This window comes from Gopherus evgoodei, chromosome 7, assembly GCF_007399415.2.
Source record: "Gopherus evgoodei ecotype Sinaloan lineage chromosome 7, rGopEvg1_v1.p, whole genome shotgun sequence".
NCBI classification, from domain to species: domain Eukaryota; kingdom Metazoa; phylum Chordata; order Testudines; family Testudinidae; genus Gopherus; species Gopherus evgoodei.
The window spans coordinates 93,657,522-93,675,891 of NC_044328.1; the positions used below are offsets into that span (position 1 = coordinate 93,657,522).

Consider the following 18,370-nt stretch of genomic DNA (forward strand, 5'->3'; position numbering starts at 1 on the left):
TTTAAAGCAAATACAAGTTATTTAATCAACAATTAATTAAAAAAAGAAAAAAGAAAAATGGGAAAGGTTAAAGGAAATCACATCACCTGCTCTGTGGCAGGGAACTTTACAAACAGTGTCTCTGGAATGTCAGGGCAGTTCACATCTGTTCCTTGTAGGTCCCAGGTCTCCTTCTCAGGCCCTGGCTGTGCTGCAGGGATACTGCGGGTTGGACACTTGCTGTGGTGGTGGGCACACACTTCTGGGCTTTGGGTGGTGGGACCCTTCTTCCCAGCATCAGCCCCCCGTCGGGTTAAGATCCCCCTCCCAGTCTGGCCTGCAAGGACCCTTTGCTGGGGATGTCTTTCTGTGCTGGGCCCTTTGCCCAGGGTCATAGGCGGCAGGTTATACACATTTGTGGTGCCCGGGCTCCAGGAATATTCAGGGCCGGGTGCTCTGCTCCAGCAATATTTGGAGTTGGGTCTCTCCCCCGGCCCTGCCTGGATCGGGCCCTGGCCCCCGTGGGCCTCCCCCACCGCCCGCCTGCATCCCTGCCTGGAGCAGGTCCCAGCTCCCGCCTGCCACCCCTCCCCCTGTGTGTCCCCCCCCCCCCCGCCACGCCCTGTCCCTACCTGACAAAAAACAGCGCTTGCCTCTCCCCTGCCTGCTCCTGCTGCCAGAGTAGAGCGATTCTGGGCAGAACTGCTGTCTGCTGCCCCAGGGTCCTAGTGCCTGCCTTCCACTAATGGCAAGGCAGGCTGCCCTTACCCTGCCCTTCCGCCCTAGCCCTGAGCCTCTCCAACACCCCAAACCCTCATCCCCAGCCAGAGCCCTCATCCCCCCGCACCCTAATCCTCAGCCCCAGCCCTGAGCCCCCCCTACAGCATGAAGCCCTCATCCTCAGCCCCACAGCCCTCACCCCACACCCCAACCCTCTGCCCTGAGCCCCCTCCTGCATCATGAACCCCTCAGCACCAGCCAGAGCCCTCATCCCCCTGCACCCTAATCCTCAGCCCCAGCCCTGAGCCCCCTCCTGCATCATGAAGCCCTCATCCGCAGCTCCACAGCCCTCACCCCTGCACTCCCTTCTATCCCCAAACTCCCTCCCAGAGGGTGCACCCCTCCCTCTTCCCACACACCCCTTCCCACCCCCAAACTCCCTCCCAGAGCCTGCACCCCTCACCCCTTCCTATGCCCCACCCTCAGCCCAGAGCCTGCACCCAAACTCCGTCCGAAAGCCTGCACCCCTCACCCCCTCCTGCACACCTACCCCTGTCCCAACCCGGAGCCTGCACCCAGCACCCAAACTCCATCCCAAAGCCTGCCTCCTGCACCCTAATCCCCAGCCCAGGATCTGCACTCCAGACCTCCCCCCCACAAACCCCCTCCCAGAGCCTTAGGCAGGTGGGGACGGAGTTTGGGGAGGCGGAGTTGGGGGGTGGGTTCTGGGCACCACCAAAATTTCTACAAACTTGCCATCCATGCCCTGGGTCCCCCCTGCTGGCCCCAGTTGCTCACTGCATCCGGCTTCAAACTGCTCCACCTCCAGCCCCAGATCCACCGTTCTAGCTCCAGTTCCACCCTGCCTCAGCACTGATGCTGCTTCTCTGCTTCCAGCCCCTTTGGCTCTGTGGCTGCAACCCTGCTCCTAGCACAGGGTCTGCTCTGTGGGCTGCTTCTGTGACTCTGCTCCCAACTCTGACCTGCTTCCTGGGCTGCTTTTCCAGCCCCTCTGACTGGCACAGCTCTGTTCCCTAGCTCAGCTTGGGCCCCTGCTTTCTCCATAACTTGGCCCCACTTTGCCTGACCCAAGCAATTCCAGCTCATGTGGAGGACAGGACCCACCTTGGCCTCCTGACTCCCTGATTAGCCTGCCTGCTCTGTCATTCAGGATGACCTGGAGCATTGGCTTTTCCCCATTCTTTTAGTGCTGGGAGGTAGCCAACCTAAACACTTCCACTGAATATTAGTAAGGGGACCCTTACATCAGGTTGAGGCACATTAGTAGAGCAGAGAGGGGAAGCTTGCACTTATGTGTCCTGTGATACATGGTGGACTTCAGTATCCATTCCAGGGCCACCAATTCAGCAACTGCTAGGAGTACTAAATTAGCACGTGTTGTGGACATGCTGCTAGTAACTTAAAAATCTCAACCTCTCACTTAAAGCAGCACTAAATCCCTCTGCATTACAGTTCAATGACTGAATTGTATAAATAGATAGCTTCCTTTAAGCAACACAAATATAAATATTCTGTACTCTGAATTCTGGAATACTTCTATGTGTGTGTAAAAGGCCTGATTTGCAAGCTGGTGAATGCTCTTGGCTCTGCAGGATTAGGCCTTCAGTGAGTATTTTGTAGGTAGAAGAAGAGGTATTCTTATTGCCTTCTTAGCCAGTAAAATACATTACTATGTTATGTAGGTCTTGGGAGTCCGAACTCCTGGGGTCTATTCCGAATTCTGCCATCGACTTCTGTGTGGCATTGGGTACGCCCCTTAAGCCTGATTTCTACAAGTGCAGAGAACGTATCAAGTTAGGTCACTAAATGGGAGATGTAGTACTCACTTGAAGACTCTTAGGGCTGGTCTACACTAGGGAGGGAAATCGATCTAAGATATGCAACTTCAGCTATGTGAATCGTGTAGCTGAAGTCGAAGTATCTTAGATCAAGTTACCTACCATCCTCACGGCGTGGGATCGACGTCCGCGGCTCCCCCTGTCGACTCTGCTACCGCCGTTCGCGTTGGTGGAGTTCCGGAGTCGACAGGAGCTCGTTCAGGGATCGATATATTGCGTCTAGATGAGACGCAATATATCGATCCCTGAGAAATCGATTGCTACTCGCCGATATGGCCGGTAGTGAAGATGTACCCTAAATCTCTATATGCCTCAGCTTCTCCATCTGCAAAATGGGATTAGTGTTACCCTATCTCTGAGATGTTGTGAGGTTCAATAATGATTGAAATGCTCTGAGTTACACAGATGAAAGTGCACATTATTTATATGTATGTATTTAGTTCTCAAGGCATATCTGCAAGATTTGTAACTCCCTTGTTGTTCAGGGCCAGACTAGTCAATCAGCCAAGGAAGAATATTAAAAGCCATGAGCCTGAAATCAGGAATAGGTCCCTTCAGATGATGGAGCAGAAATTTCCCTCCAAGCAGTACAACCAACCATGTAAAGAGAGGATCCTGAACCTCTTCTACATGCTGCGCTCATGTAGGAACAAACTTAAGCCTTGTGCTTTCAAACCCCCACAGGGTTATATTGCAAAAGAATCTGTCTGCTGACCCTCAAGAGAGAGGATCTTGTGTTGTTGAACTCTCCACCTCCCAGTCCACTTTGCACCTCACTATAGTACTATATACTTTTCTTTTCTTTAAAACAAAAAGAGGTTTGAATGCAGAGCCCCAGTCCTGTGTGAACATCTCCTTCTGTGACTTAATAGAACTCTGCCTAATCAGGTGTTACATGGACTGTGGAACTATGCAAAGAGCTAACTGGAAAAATATATGCCAAAGTTGGATTGCCCCAGAGACTGATAGCTTAGTTTGAGTCCTCCTTTTTATTAGGAATAAAGAGTCTGATTCTCTACTTTTCTTTTACCTTGTGTAGTTATTTATAGCTGTGAAAATGGGAAGTAAAATCCTACCATTCACTTTGCACTGATGTAAATGACTCAAGATGCAAGGCACTGGAGAATCATGCCCAGGATAAGTGAAAGGGATATCCGGCTTTAGAATACGTATATATGTTAATGCTGCTTCTGTAGCACCTACATGTATAATACACTGGCATGGTCTGTCTGTCTCCCTGCTTCCCTCCCTCTCGATCCACCAGAGGGCAATAGGAAACACCCTTTCATATTTGATTATACTAGTAGCCTGCTGTCTACAGATAAAGGAATTCTTATTCCGCAAAAGTGGTGGCAGATGCCTGTTGGTTGGTTGGTTTTTTTTAGTGCTGAGGTCCTGGGTTCTAGTGTCATTGAACAAACACCTGTATGTTTGCAGCCACTATATATTAAGTGCTAATATTAGGCATTAGGTTGTTAAGGCTTCAACTATATTAAGGGCTGTTATAAAGGTGATCAGTTGTTCTCCATGTCCTCAGAAGGTAGGACAAGAAGTAATGGTCTTAACCTAAATCACCCTTGTTGCAGATTAATATTAGGAAAAACTTCCTAACTGTAAAGGTTGTTAAGCACTGGAACAAGTTTCCAAGGGAGATTGTGGAATCTCTCACTGGAGATTTTTAAGAACAGGTTGGACAAACACCTGTCAGGGATGGTCTAGGTTTACTTGATCCTGTCTCAGCACAGGAAGGCTGGACTCGATGACTTGTTGTTGTCCCTTCCAGCCCTATGTTTCTATGATTTTGTGTTGCACCTGTTTTGAGTGGGAGGGCTCTATGACACCAGTTGGAATTTGCTCCTTTGTTCTGAGGACTTTTCACATTTGATGACACGTCCTGTTACCGAAAGAGCAACACAAATACACATACATCAGCTTCTGGTGGGTGAAATAAACAACAAAAACTTATGATGCATGAAATTAAAAGTGTGTCTTTCATGGACCTAATTATGTGTCACATAATAAATGAAAACATTAAAGTAAATTAAAGGTATTCATGTTAAATTACTCTGCGTGCATATGATTTATGAGTATTGTAAGCATGTCAGTTATTTAAGAGAAGAGGATGTTTTTGGTTGCTTTTTTATTTCGCAGATACTTCTATTCAAGTGAAGCCTAAAAAACATTTTCGACTTCAGCATTTTAATTGTCAGTTACATAAACATATTCTCAGCTTATTGTAGTTCAGGGAACAATTGTTTCTTATGAACATATTTAGTATGATCAATATTTTTTTACTACCTTCTGCTTTAATATTGTGTAAGGCCATTTGTCTTGTTAAATCTAAAACCAAATCTCAAACCTCTTAATTACTCAGAATCCCAGCAATTATACTTTGCAGTAAACTTTTCCCTCACTGAAGGTTTTGTCTTTTCTGAAGTCTACCAAGGCTTATTTTATGATCCTTTTGTGAATATGAACTTTCATCTTTTATTAATATGATACACAATTTTTCATTTTTATAGTGCTGCTTGTCTGAGGATTTCAAGTAACTACAAATATTAAGTCCTAGGGACACATCTGTGAGACAGGGAATAAACTATTTAGTTTCCTTACCGGTAAGCAACAGAATAACAATGATAAAGTTTGATGTCCAATCCTTCAGCATTTACTCATGTGAACAGGTGTTGATTTTAATGAGACTATTCACATAAGTGTTATAGGAACAAGCTGTTTTGCACAGCATGCTATGTACTGGCTGGTTGGTGCCATCCACACCAGCAGTGGCTGCACTCCAGTATTTCTGTACAACAAGGTTAGCTGTTAAACAATAAACCCATCTCAACCTTAATGCTTTGGTAGTCTAAAAGGCATAGTACCTTGTACATGTACAATCTTCTTTATTAATACCAGCAACTGTTGTCTGATCCAAAATCTCCAGCCTTTTCAGATACAGAACTGCTGCTGACTTTTGATAAGCTTCTGGATCAGGGATTTCTTGTTATAAATAGACCGGATAATTACAGATGGATTAGACACTTATCTTTGAACAAATACTGACTCATCCTTCTCTGGTGGTGTCTTTCCTACTCATTCACTATCTTAAGTTACTTCCCTCTTTATTTAGATACAGGGAAAAGTATGTGGTCATTAAGCTTGAATCACAAAGTGTAAATTCCTTTTTAAATAGTACATCACTTACTGTGATTCCTAGAGAAATATGAAAGTGGATATATTCACTGCTTTGCATGCTTGAAAGTATGAGATGGTGGAATAGGACATTGCTGTCTTCTGGGCCTTTTCACAATCTGCTTTGGGTTTGGTCTGTGTGTTCCATTGTAGGTGGCCAGTGTAGCATTTATTTATTTTTTAGCTTCTATCTGTTGTGAATGGGCTGTAGCTGACAAATTTGATTGGCTGTGGGGAAAGCTGGCTAGAGAACAGTGTCTTACATAGACAGCAGTGAACTGGTCAGATAAGCATTTAACAGTACTCTCTAACCTAGATAGCCATTCAGGTCAGCTGCCTCTTTTTCAGCATTTCTCTGGATAAAAGCCAAGTGGTTCAGAAGTGATAAACAGAACTCTGCCTTGTGGAACGGAAATGCTGCATTGAAAATGATTCTCCCCTTTTCCTCATTTACTATTGGGCTTACAATACCAGAGTCCAGGAAACGCATCTTCCTGAAGCAACCCTTTTGCAGACCGTATAGTATGTTGATAATTTTTTATCTACAGTGCTCCTTATTCAGCATGCACTCTTCTACAGACTCAAAGTAGAAGCTACCCTATTTGTCCCTGGGTCATTCCTGTGTATGTTCTAACAACCAAAATGCTGCAAAGGTGAGGTGCACTAGTTGAGAGTAACAGGTAAGCTTCCCAGTTATGGGACTACATGATAGTTGAATATAGTAAAACTTCCCTGTTCCTTAACTGCATGTAGATTGGTATGTAAGGAGCCTTGTTCCACATCAGGGGTGGACAAACTTTTTGGCCTGAAGGCTGCATCGGGTTTCGGAAATTGTATGGAGGGCCAGTTAGGGGAGGCTGTGCCTCCCCAAACAGCCAGGCGTGGCCCAGCCCCTGCTCCCTATACCCCCCTGCTTCTTGCCCCTTGACACCTGCCCTGGGACTCCTGCCCCATCCAACCCCCCCATTCCCTGATGGCCCCCCCAATCCTCTGCCCCATCCACACACCCCCACTCCCTGTCCCCTGACCACTCCTGGAACCCCCATCCAACCCCGTCCTTCCTGACTGCCCCCTGGAATCCTTGCACCCATTCAACCCCTCTATTCCCCGCCCTCTGACTGCTCTGCCCCCTATCCACCCCCACCCCCTGAGCACCACCCCAAACTCCCCTTCCCTCTATCCAACCCTTCCTGCTCCCTGCCCCCTTACCGCGCTGCCTGGAGCACTGGTGGCTGGCAGCACGGCTGTGACTGGAGCTAGCCACACCACCGCGCAGCACAGAGCACCGGGTCAGGCTGTGGCCATGGCTCTGCAGCTGCACTATCCGGCCGCCCAGAGCATTGTGCCAGCGGCTGTGGCCCATGGGCCATAGCTTGCCCACCTCTGTTCTACATTCCATTTCACCCATTCTTCGTAGTGGGGTTTCACAGGGCAGAATGTAACCATTTTTGTACAAAAATACATATTTGCCTTTCCATGTACAAAAGGCAATTATGTGCTTCAGTCTGAATAATTTATGTTTTAGATGAAGGGAATCAAGACAACAGGGAAGTCTCCATGAGAGAATACTTCCTCTGCAATGGGCTGCATTAACACTCCCTCACAAAATGACAGCTGAATTTTAAGGTGCTGAGAAAACAGTCCTTGAGCTACATAAGCATAATACTGGTGTCTGTTTCCTTGAGATTCTCTCTTGTAGAGGTAACGTCTATGTGCCCAATTTAACAATGACAGCCAAATTCTAATATTGGATTTGTGTGTGCAGCTCTCACTGAAATGTGCACATGAATCTGGAGACAGAATTTGGCCCTGGTTTTTCACCTGAGAATGATCAAGCCTCTATAAGTCATGGAACATCCTGGCTGGGTAAATAAGGACACCTTTGATTGTAGTCCCCTCATTGCACTGGAAGATTTAACATCAAACAGTATGTTGCACTAGGAAAAGCAGTGAAGAATGCAATACAGAATTGAAAAATTAGGGGGAAGTTAGCTGGGTGGAAGGTGACTGACACTTGGAATTTGGCCAGGACACCAGGGTTAGCATGCACCTACTTCAGAAATGTGCTGCCAAAATTGTGAGGAGGCTTCCTAAAAACCTCTCTGCTGTGGTTTCTCTTTTGCTCCCCTCCACCACATTTTCCCCTCTCTCCCACCATAAAGCACCTTGCTTTCCCTACCTTCAGTTTAAGTCTCTGGGCCATTGGATAGTCACTCACACTCACTTTGCTTCTCTCTCCCCTAACAAGAAACCACCAGCACCTCTTGGACACTCCTCTCAGCAGCTCATGTACCTTGTGTGCTCTTCCTTGAGTTAGAATTGGTGGCAGATGGAGGAGATGTCATCGTGTGGCCTCTGGATCTGAGGATTGAGTGGGGAATGGCTACTCTTTGGCAGGGGAGCAGCGGGTCACTTTTTTGATTTTTTATGGAAAGGGGTTTGGATGGACAGTAGGTAACTTGTGGCCTGAAGGGTTGGAGTTTGAGTCCCTTCTGACCTGAAGGAGGGCAGCTGCGTAAAAAGAGGATCTCTTGTGGCCTGGAGGGGTAGATCCTATGCCTCTCAGGGGAGATCTCCAGGGGCCTGGAGCACTGGTGGCTGGCAGCACGGCTGTGACTGGAGCTAGCCACACCACCGCGCAGCACAGAGCACCGGTCAGGCTGTGGCCATGGCTCTGCAGCTGCACTGTCCGGTCCCCTGAGGCCTATGTTCGGGGGTCAGGTAAGAAGTAGGCTTCCTGAGTCCTAGGAGATGAAGTAATTGGTTGTGGACTGGTCCCCTTGAGGCCTGGGGAGGGAGGAAAGTCAGTTAATCAGGATGTCTTCCCCATCTGACTTGTAGGGGGGCCCTGGTTGCAAATTCTGGGCTGAGTGGACGGGGAAGTTGGGAAAGAGAAGGAAGCTGCTGCAGATGGTGCAGCTCAGCTCCATGCTCCTAGATCAACGTGGCTCATTAGCAGTGAGCACGGACAGGTAATGGCCCCTTATCTCTCTACTGGCACTGCTGTGTGTGTTTGAGGCTGGAGGCCTAGCTCTTCTCAGAGCAGTTACGATAAATAGTCATAGCAAGCTTACTTGCATCATGGAAGCTGAACAGCAACCAGCTTCAGCCAGGAACCTGAGGCATTTTAACAAGTAATTTGCACAGGTACCTGCAAGAAACTTCCTTCGGCTCTTTCAAAAAGGACCATGCAATCATGCAACAGTGACGTCAGTGCTATGTTGCATCCAAAGAAGAGAAGCTCTAGAAGCAGAGAACTTCCTCCAGCTAGGGCTTTGGGTTAGCAGGAACTGTATGTGAAATGTGCCACATAATGTGTTTCTTCTGGGAGTTATTCAGAGTTCCCCGATCTAAGTATTGACCCAGCCTAACGTGACAGATCTGAGAAGATCACAGCATATAGTCTCATGGCTGGGGCCCTTATGAGTAGTTCAGGTTGGGGAGAAGCTAGAAGCTTTAGCTGCTCCTGTAATTTTCCTATGAGGAGATATTTTACTCCCCAGAGAGAAAGAGATCTTTTTAAGGTTTCTGCAAAAATCCTAGCAATTTGAGCCCCCTCCTGCCCAAAAAAACCCAACCCACTAATTTTGCAGGATGTTTAACCAACATCTGTGGTTGTCCCATGTAATTATGCAACACAGACTTGGATACATGTGAATGTGTAAGAAACACCCTTTATTTAAATATCGCACACAGAGTACAATTTTTCTCAAGTGTTTTCTAGGAAATTCAGTAGTATTTAAAAGGACTCCTTAATGGATGCACATTAGTTTTCAGGAAGCTTAAAATCATGTTTATTAAGGGGTAAATCCAAGGGCTGGCCCCAATAGCCACACTGACTCTGCTGCCAAGGGAACCTCTGCATGCTGTCAAATTCAGCCCTCTCCTCTGCAGGTGCAAGTGTGCGCCTGTTCAAGTCAATAGGACTCCGCCAGCATGATGGGTGCAGTCAGCTTTAGGATCAGAATCTAAATTAGTAACAACAGTGCAATCAAAATCCACCAGAAACTAGCTGGCAGTAGATTGTAAATAGCCTTTTGCTAGAAGAGCTGGGACTTCATTGGTAAAAATGGGAAATTAATTCTTCAAAAATCACAAGACTGGACAAGTAAAATTTCCTAACTACTTTCCTTAGATATTTAGAGAATGTAATATTAAAATAACTTATTCTGACTTGCCAGTAAGTAAATTTAAGTGCATTTTAGAGGTGTCCTCCAACCAAAACCTTGGATCTGACTACTGGATCTTCATACAAACTTCTCCCCCCACAAACTTTGTGGTCTGGGATCCATCTCGAGTACACTTACACTCGCATAGCCAATAATAGCTAAGAAGGGTATCCTTTGTATTAGGTTAGTTTGGCATTTCTATGAAGAGCTATTGGTGACAGCAACATCTCACTGTGACATGTAATTTTCTAGGTTATGCTTCCGCAGCAGCGGGGCAGCAGAATAATAATCTCTTGTGGTAACCTGGTAGGCTAGCCTTTTGGAGAACCTCAGAGCACATGATGTTAAAATAAGTACAATTACTGCAAAAGTGATCAAAGCGAGATCTCGCCAAAAGAAATTGAGGCATTTAATTGGGAGGGATTTCCAGCAGTTGTCCAGTTCATTCCCAGTCAACTGGCTCAAAGGCTTCCTCTCATTGGAAGCTGGGGTTGCACAGATGATGTTAGCAATAGAAGATTCGGAGAAGTCCTCCAGCCAGAGTTTGAGATACAGAATGTCACAGTCACAATTCCAGGGATTGTCGGACACATTCATTTCCTCTAGGTTATGTAAGTTGTCAAATGCACCAGTACGAACTGTGGTCATGCTGTTATTCTGTAGATAAAGTTTCCTGGTGCTGACAGGCAGGTCAGGCACTTCCTTTAGTCCCTTTGAGCTGCAGTCTACTAGCCAACCCTTCATTTCTCCAAGTGGCTTACAGGTGCAGGACAGAGGGCAGATTTCCGCATGGACTAAAGAGAACAGCATTAATGTAACAAATCCTGCAGCAGCGGGGATCTTCATGGTGGTTATGTTTTCACTAAATAAAGGACAAAAACATATATCTAAAAACAACTGATGAATTGTCATGGTTCTAAATGTAAAGCTAGAATATAAAATTGTCCCCACTTCATCCTGCTTTAGGATCAGCAGGAAATCTTGAGTTTCCTGGAAGATTTTTTTCATGCCCTAAAGTTCCCATAATGCCAGTCTGTCTGAACCTGGTTAATACTAATACATTTATGAAAGAGTGTGGTGAGTCATTGCCACTCTCACTTCATGCTTTATTATACAAAATATTACTGCAAAAAGCTCCTGAATAGAGATGGCCCAAGTAGGTGGTGGCTAGATCAAGGTTAGTTTTAGGTTAGGATTTTTGATTTAGGTTCAGGACTAGGGTTTGAATTTGGTGTTGAAATCATGTGAGATTACAAATGCTGATTTTTGCCATCTTGAATGGTATAAGTTGATTTTAAGAAGTTATCTACAGAGATTTTCAGCTACATCCCATTTGGAAAATGGATCCTTTCTGTTATGGATCTGACCAGAATTGGTACGTTAGGGCTGAGTTCTGATGTGAGAATTTGCAGGGTGTGGATTAGAAGTTCTCTTTTTTTGGCCTATCACTGCTCCTTTACTTTGTGCCTGAATTCATGCATCCATCTGTAAGAGCTTATTGTTTTAAGATGTAAAATGAATACAAAACTACAAATTGTGCTTATCTGTGCTCTAACATGGCTCAGAGCTCACTCTTGGGGGTATACCACCATCATGTCTTAGGTTGGCAGGTAGTTTTCCCTTTGCTGTGGCAGCCCCTGTTGTTTGGAGCTGGCTCCTGCCTAACATCCATCTTGGTCCCATCCATCCTCTCTTTACACATCTGCAAATATTTCCTCCCCATCCCCAAGTTTTTTGTGTTTTTTTTTTAAAGTATGGCCAATCAAGGGACCTAACTGGAATTCCAGATTCAAACTCCTTTGCACTGTTGGGGAAATACAGATCCAAACTTTGTGTATTGGAACCATCTCTAATTATGACCATAATTCACCCCATAACTAGAACTTTTTTCCCCCTTACTTCTATATGGAAATCCATTGATTAAATGTTAAATTTTAAGAAAATAATTTTGGTTGTATAGTGCCCTGAATACTTATCTGGGGAGTGGGATATGCTGTTAATAGGCGTCAGTTTTCTTCTTCTTGTACACTCAGACCTTCCCTGTCCCCTTTCTCCACCTCCACTCCACCCCAAAAAAGAAGGTGAGATCTACTGTATTAAACTATAGAACTTACTTTGCAGGTGAACGTTGGAAGCCCAACACAAAAGCAATTTAAAACTAAAGCAGACAAAGCATTGGAGTTGGCCGACAAATAGAAATTATCTAATGGATTTATTCTATCGATCTCTAACCTCATGTTAGAGTGCCTTTTACATAAAAATAATATAGAATGGAAATTATACATATGTAAGTATAGAACCTGACAGAATATTCTTTGATATCTTAAAACGTGACCAGCCTTAATAACCCCAGTAGGAAAATTTCTCATTTGACAGGGTAAAAATTGAATTGATATTGCTTTCTTTCAGTAAACTTATTAAAGGCTGAGGTTGGATTGGTTTTGCTTTTAATAACTTTTTGCTTCAGAATCTAGAGAAGGTATCAGTTTCCTTTAAAGTAGCTTGCAAAACAAATGATTAATTCAAAGATACTGAAGCCATGAATTCTGGTCAAGTCTTGAATTTTTGACCAAGGAATTATTTAGGTATCTACACGTGCCCAGATGTACATACAGCACAACACTTTTATTTTCTTTTTTCTAAAATAGCTACAACAATCCAAAAGCCCTGCATAATGAAAAGTGACCAGCGTGGGATGACAGACCTGCTTAAAATTCATCTTATCCGTTCTGAAATATGATGATCTAAATGCTGGTCCTGTTTTCTTAATGAAATCCTAGATCGATCAGAGAGAGCAAGAGAGAGATCTAAATGCAGCTAACGTGACAATCGTATCACAGAAAAACAAGGGCATGAAAACCTTTCTCCAAACTATAGTGAAAGCAACAAATATAAACAAAAGCCATTTGTTTTAATTTCCAGCTGACTTGGATGCTGGGAAAAGACTTACAATCTTGGCGCTTTAAATCCAGGTAATGCTGCAATGCCAGCTTTGACCTATTTAAGAAAATCTTTTGCTTTCATGAACTTGATAACGCAAAGTAGTTTTGAAACTCTTATATTGTTTAAGCAAACCAATCAACAAAACCACCCCTCCACAATTCTCTTTTAAACACTTGTAAGAAGCACACCCTGCTTAAGGGAGATTTCACATTTAACTAACTCTATTTACAAATATGTGACTGAGACCTGTGTTTAAAAAATAATAGTACAGACCAGGTAATTAGTTTCTCAAAATTAAGTGAGACACCTCTTGATTTTTTTCATAATTGACCAGTGAAATACCATTTCCTTATAGCTTATGTGGGATTTCTTCTCCATAATACTATAAACTTCATTGCAGAACAGTTGGAATATTAATTTTGACAATTTCTAATCTCTTCATAATCACAATTTAACCCTTTGGTGCTGAGTCTAAAGGCATGCCCTGCTGCAGCTTCAGGAATCCAGTAGCTGTTGGTAACTTCTTAAAAGTGGCTACACCTTTTAATCGCAACCTGATGTGTCAGTTTGTGGATAAAGATCTTTATCTAACTAAAAGCAGGGTGAGCAACGCCTATGCTAAGGATCCACTACCATGGTTTACCGAGTAAACACCAAGAAACCCCAAATCAAAAGGATATGAGACCTGGGCAAGAGGAGCAGGGAGAAAGCAATTGGTGAGCTGCATAGCTTGCTTACCTCTGTGTGTGTGTGTGTGTATATATATATATATACATATATATATATATATATATATTCGAGTGTTCGATCCTTTCCCTTGTTTGCGTAGTAAGGCTTTGAAGATCTGCAGTGCTGGATGAAACAAAACTTTGTCGGGTTTTAAAGATCTAGGAAGGAAATGAATGTAACAGATGACAAGCCTTCTGTCTTGTCTGGTACACAGCAATTCCTCTTGGGAAATGCGTAGAGTCAAATAGCTCTTTGAGCTTTTTTTATTGTTTCAGCAGAAAAGAGAAGAATTTCATATTTTATTATGTTTTTGTTATTTAAATATTTTTCCTGTTTGAAAGGTGGCAGGTTTCTTAAAATCCTGAAATGACTCACCTCCAGTCTGACAAGTATTTCTTCATCAGAAGTAAAAATCTAGAGGTATAAAAGTCAGCTTGGACTTTATCAGTCAGTGGGACAGGCAGGATAAGACACAGGTGTTAAGTTCCAGAAACAGCTAAAGCTAGACCATAAGTTTTGGGGTTTTTTTTCATCAAAGCTAAGAGTGTTTCCATTCAGCCTTTTCCGCTGAACTTGTACATTTTGTAAAATTAAATCTAAGCCACTTTAAGTTGACAACGTGTAAGAATAAAACATATATAAGGCAATGAAATACTCCAGCAGAAGTTACAGTGCCTGTCAGGTGAGGATACTGGCCATGATTCCTTATTGCTTCATCCATCTTTTGGAACAGCAAACCAATCATCATGTTACAAAAAGTTACCCAGGTCCAAATTTTCAGCTCTGGCCTTCATTTAATATCTTCTTTTCATGTGCATGCAACTGATTGTACCCATAAAAGTGGACATGCAACCATTTTGTGGGCCAAAAACCTATTTGTGCATATAAACTGGGCATTTGGCTACCTACTGGTAGTTGCTATATGTGTGCTAAATGGACATGTGGTCATATTTGCACCATACACTCAGTTGTATGCACAAAGGTGGGTGTGAAAAACCACACAGGTTTGAGATTTGTCAAAACTGTGGTTCTGAATAATTAAACAGCTGAACTTATACTTTGCAATGCCTTCTTCACTCTTGTAAAGGAGGACCAATAGATATCATCGCCCCCTGCACATCTGTTCTATACATTAACTGTAAATGTATGGCTACGCATTCAAGTTGGGAATTTTATAAATGATCAGTCATTGAGGACCTCAATTTTTAAAACTTCATGCCTGTATTTATATGTACAAAAGTGATTTTGTAAATTCATGGCTAATTTGCAAGTACCGTTATCCTAGTTATTCCTGCAACTCAGGTATTTGAACCCACAAATGGTCAGTTAGATGCATAAGTGGCTAATATTTGCACATGCAGATGAATAGATCATGCATGCAGTCTCAATGACTGTATGCTCCAGTTAAACAGAAAATTGTGCAGAGTTCTAAAATTTGGGCACTGTATGTTTTTACTGCAGACACAGAAAATAGAGATGTTCAGCAAGAGTACATTGAACAATAGCAAATGTGCAATTATTGGGTGTGCAGGAGAGGGGTGTGTGTGTGTTTGCATGCATTGTAGGTGGTGCTCATAGCACCACATACTATTTTTTTGAAAACTTTTTTATTAAGGGAAAGTTCCAATAAAACATGAACATATTACACTGTACATTACTTATTCCTTATTCAGGATTAGGTTAATATTCAAAGAACTTGCCTATAGATGCTGGATTGCTGTCAGGGGAGTCCTACTTCTCTGAGTGCACTAAAAAAGGTTACCAAATTTTAAAATACCTATCCTCTTTTCTGGGACTTCTCTTTTGTGTATATACTTGGTGTGAAAGCTTTTCCTTTATAAGGACAGTCCACATTTGACTTTACCACAATTCCAGAGGAGGAGGAGTCACATTATTCCAGTAATGTGCAATATTAAGTCTTGCTGCCAACAATAAAAAGAAGTAAATTTGTCATTCTGTTTAAAATGCAGATCCTTTACTGGAGCATTTAGTAATGAGGTCAGGGGATCTCTAGGAACCTGGTGTTTTGTCATAAGATGAATCTCCTTAATAATTTCCTGCCAACACTATCTAATTCCTGGATTCAACCACCACATGTGCAAGAATGTTTCCCTTTCCTCTCACCTCCTGCAATGAAGCTCACCCCATAGCAAAAATGTGATGGATCTTAACTGGAATCAAAAGGAGGCCTGACATTTCTCATTTATGAGACCTTGTTTACAGTTTATAACTGTGCCAGATTTTAACCGTTTGAAATTAATGATATTGCCCAAGCTCAGTGCCTTCCTCAGGGTGAATGCTTTTGGAAAATTTCAGCAAAAATATTTTTGCTCTTTCTAAGAACAAGGCTAGGGAAATATACATTGTTTTACTCTGTTTAAAAAATTCTGGTTACTTTGTTTTTTAAAAGCTTTTGTGCCCCCATGCTTTGGCGCAGGGACTTGACATTTGGCAGGGAGTGGTCTTTGTGTCGGGGATGTGCCATTTGCTGTGTCTCTTCAAATCTGCCCAAATTTTGCTTGGGTAGAGATTGGCACTAGTTAGTGAGGAGAATGGGTCTGGGTCAAGGGGCCAGGGATAGGAAAGAGACAGGACTGGACAGGGATAGGTTGGGTCAAACTTGGAGTATGGCTACACTGAAGTTAAAAACCTGCAGCTAGCCAGTGCCAGCTGAGGCCGGGCTTGTGCTGCAGCGCTGTTAATTGCAGTGCAGAGATTATGGGCTTGGGCTGGAGCCTGGGCTCTAGGATCGTGCAAGGGGGGAGGGTCCCAGAGCTCAGGCTGCAGCCCAAGCCTGATCATCGACACCACAATTAAACAGCCCAGCAGCCTGAGCCCTGTGAGCCTGAGTCAACTGGCATGGGCCACCTGTGGGTGTCTAATTGTAGTGTAGACATACGCTTGGAGGGAATGGTCAGAAGAGTCTGTGCCTACAGAGCCCACTCTCCTCTAGAACTGGAATGGAACCCAAGATTCCCGATTTCAGAGTAGCAGCCATGTTAGTCTGTAGCTGCAAAAAGAACAGGAGAACTTGTGGCACTTAGAGACTAACAAATTTATTTCAGCATGAGCTTTCGTGGGCTACAGCCCACTTCTTCTGATTCCTGAGTCTCACTATTTCTCTGGTATCAATAAATAACTGAAATATACTGGTAAAATGTCCCCTCCCCCTCTACTGTTGGTCCACATACAGGATGACAGCCTTCTACTACTCTGAGTTACTCCGTCAGCTCAAGCAGCAGAGGTCTGTGAGATGGATCTAAGCAAGAGTTTCAATGCTGCTGCTGATTCATGGAGGTGTCAGTAGGATCCTACATAATGGAATTTCTGTTTTATCAGTTTGCTTTTTAAAAAAATATAGGAAATTAACTTCCCCACCCCACACACTCTTTCACATGCCAACCCAAAACCCATATGCTAAAAGAACACTATTAAAGTTGCAAAGTCAAGACTCAAAAGTCAGGAGATGCCAGAATTAAGGTTTTTCTTCGAGTGCTGTGCCTGTGGGTGCTCCACTCCAGGTGATGGTGCATCCTGGTGCCGTTAATTGGAGATCTTTGGTAGCACTGCCTGAACCAGACGCACATGCTCAGCTGCTGTCTCACGGAGTCATTAGGGTATGCCTAGGCATGCGCATCCTGCACCCCCCTCAGTTCCCTCTCAGCTGTCCTCAGCTGAAGATGGGACTCGGGGCAGTGATGAACCTCTTCCCTGGTCACTGAAGGAAATAAGTAAAAAGAAATAGAAATAGTTAGATAGAAATATCCCAGTTCTCTCTCTTCCTTTAGAATAGTTCATTAGTTTAAAAAAAAAACAAAAAAAAAATTTCTCTCTAGTTCGTCTCCTGTTGAGACTCTCTCCCCAGGCAATCATAGTTCAGTGATGCTGGGGTTCCTGGGCTTTAAGAAATGCGACTCCTGCAAGGAACCTATGGAAGGAGCAGTCTGACAGACAATTATGGTGTGTGAAGTGGCTTGGCGAGACACATGTCCCTGCCAAGTGTCTCTTGTACCAGCCTGAAAACCAGGGCTCGTCGTGACAGGGACTTTCAGCTAAAAATACTCCTGATGGAGAAATTTCTACAGCCGCCTATGGATATGGGCAGTAAACCCTCTCCCTCATGCCCCCCAGCTAGGTTGGAACCAATCAGGATCGCGGCTTCACCCTCTCAAGCGAAGAGGCAGGAAGCCCCAGAGACTTCCAAAAGGGTAAAGGGTCTCCTGCGAGACCTTTACCCTCGGTGCTGACAGTACCAAAAGCAAGTGCCTCCGACTGCCCCAGCACCTCAGCCGTGGCTCACATGGGGCGCAAAAGTAGGGACCCAACTTCCCACAGTGGGAAGTTCTCCTTGGCACCTGTCCTATCGGCATTGAAGATAGACTCGGCACTGGCAGCATGTTCCACCCCAGTGCCAACAAGAATGTCGGCACTGAGCCTGCCTATCACCCCCACAGCAGAATCGGACCCCATGCAGGGTGCCTATAAACGGCCTGCAGCACCCGCGAAAGCAAAACAAAAGTCACTGCAGGCTTCCGCTCACACTTCGTGCTCTGCAGGACCACAGCCCATGGAGCAGCAGCAATTTTTTCATAAAGATGATGTCTGCATGGCCCCTGAGCCTGACTCTCCTCTACCCGGCATGGAGCACTCACTGTTTGAACAGCCGCTCTCACCACCCAACCTGGCTGCCCTCACTGACAGCGAGAATGACATGCAGCAGCAGGCAAAGTTTTCCCCGCCTGATTCTCCTCCTCCACTGGAGCTATATATATCTCAAGGCACAGC

At 44.4% G+C, this 18,370-nt stretch overlaps 2 protein-coding genes across 2 annotated transcripts in view; one reads left to right on the forward strand and one right to left on the reverse strand.

Annotated features, from left to right (window-relative positions):
• Positions 1 to 6,272: 6,272 nt before the first annotated feature.
• KIAA1257 (KIAA1257 ortholog) overlaps positions 6,273 to 18,370 on the forward strand; it is a 258,103-nt gene continuing 246,005 nt past the window's right edge. Inside the window, exon 1 of the mRNA XM_030569774.1 lies at positions 6,273 to 6,424. The gene's annotated coding sequence lies outside the window, so the exon portion shown is untranslated. The remainder of the gene's footprint in view (positions 6,425 to 18,370) is intronic.
• Positions 9,393 to 14,333, reverse strand: GP9 (glycoprotein IX platelet). Its single transcript, XM_030570473.1, has 4 exons — positions 14,256 to 14,333; positions 13,656 to 13,743; positions 13,595 to 13,607; positions 9,393 to 10,775 (listed from the first exon to the last, which is right to left on the reverse strand). The coding sequence occupies exons 1-4, from the start codon at positions 14,331 to 14,333 to the stop codon at positions 10,142 to 10,144; spliced, it is 813 nt and encodes a 270-aa protein (XP_030426333.1). The 3' UTR covers positions 9,393 to 10,141.

What these genes read in the sequence shown, in the direction of transcription:
- GP9 (XM_030570473.1), bottom strand. Translation starts at nt 14,333, where the DNA reads ATGATGATTGGTTTGCTGTTCCAAAAGATGGATGAAGCAATAAGGAAT. An exon ending in ATCCTCACCTGACAGGCACT is followed by an intron (nt 13,744 to 14,255) that starts GTAACTTCTGCT and finishes TTTCCTTCCTAG; the next exon opens with ATCTTTAAAACCCGACAAAG.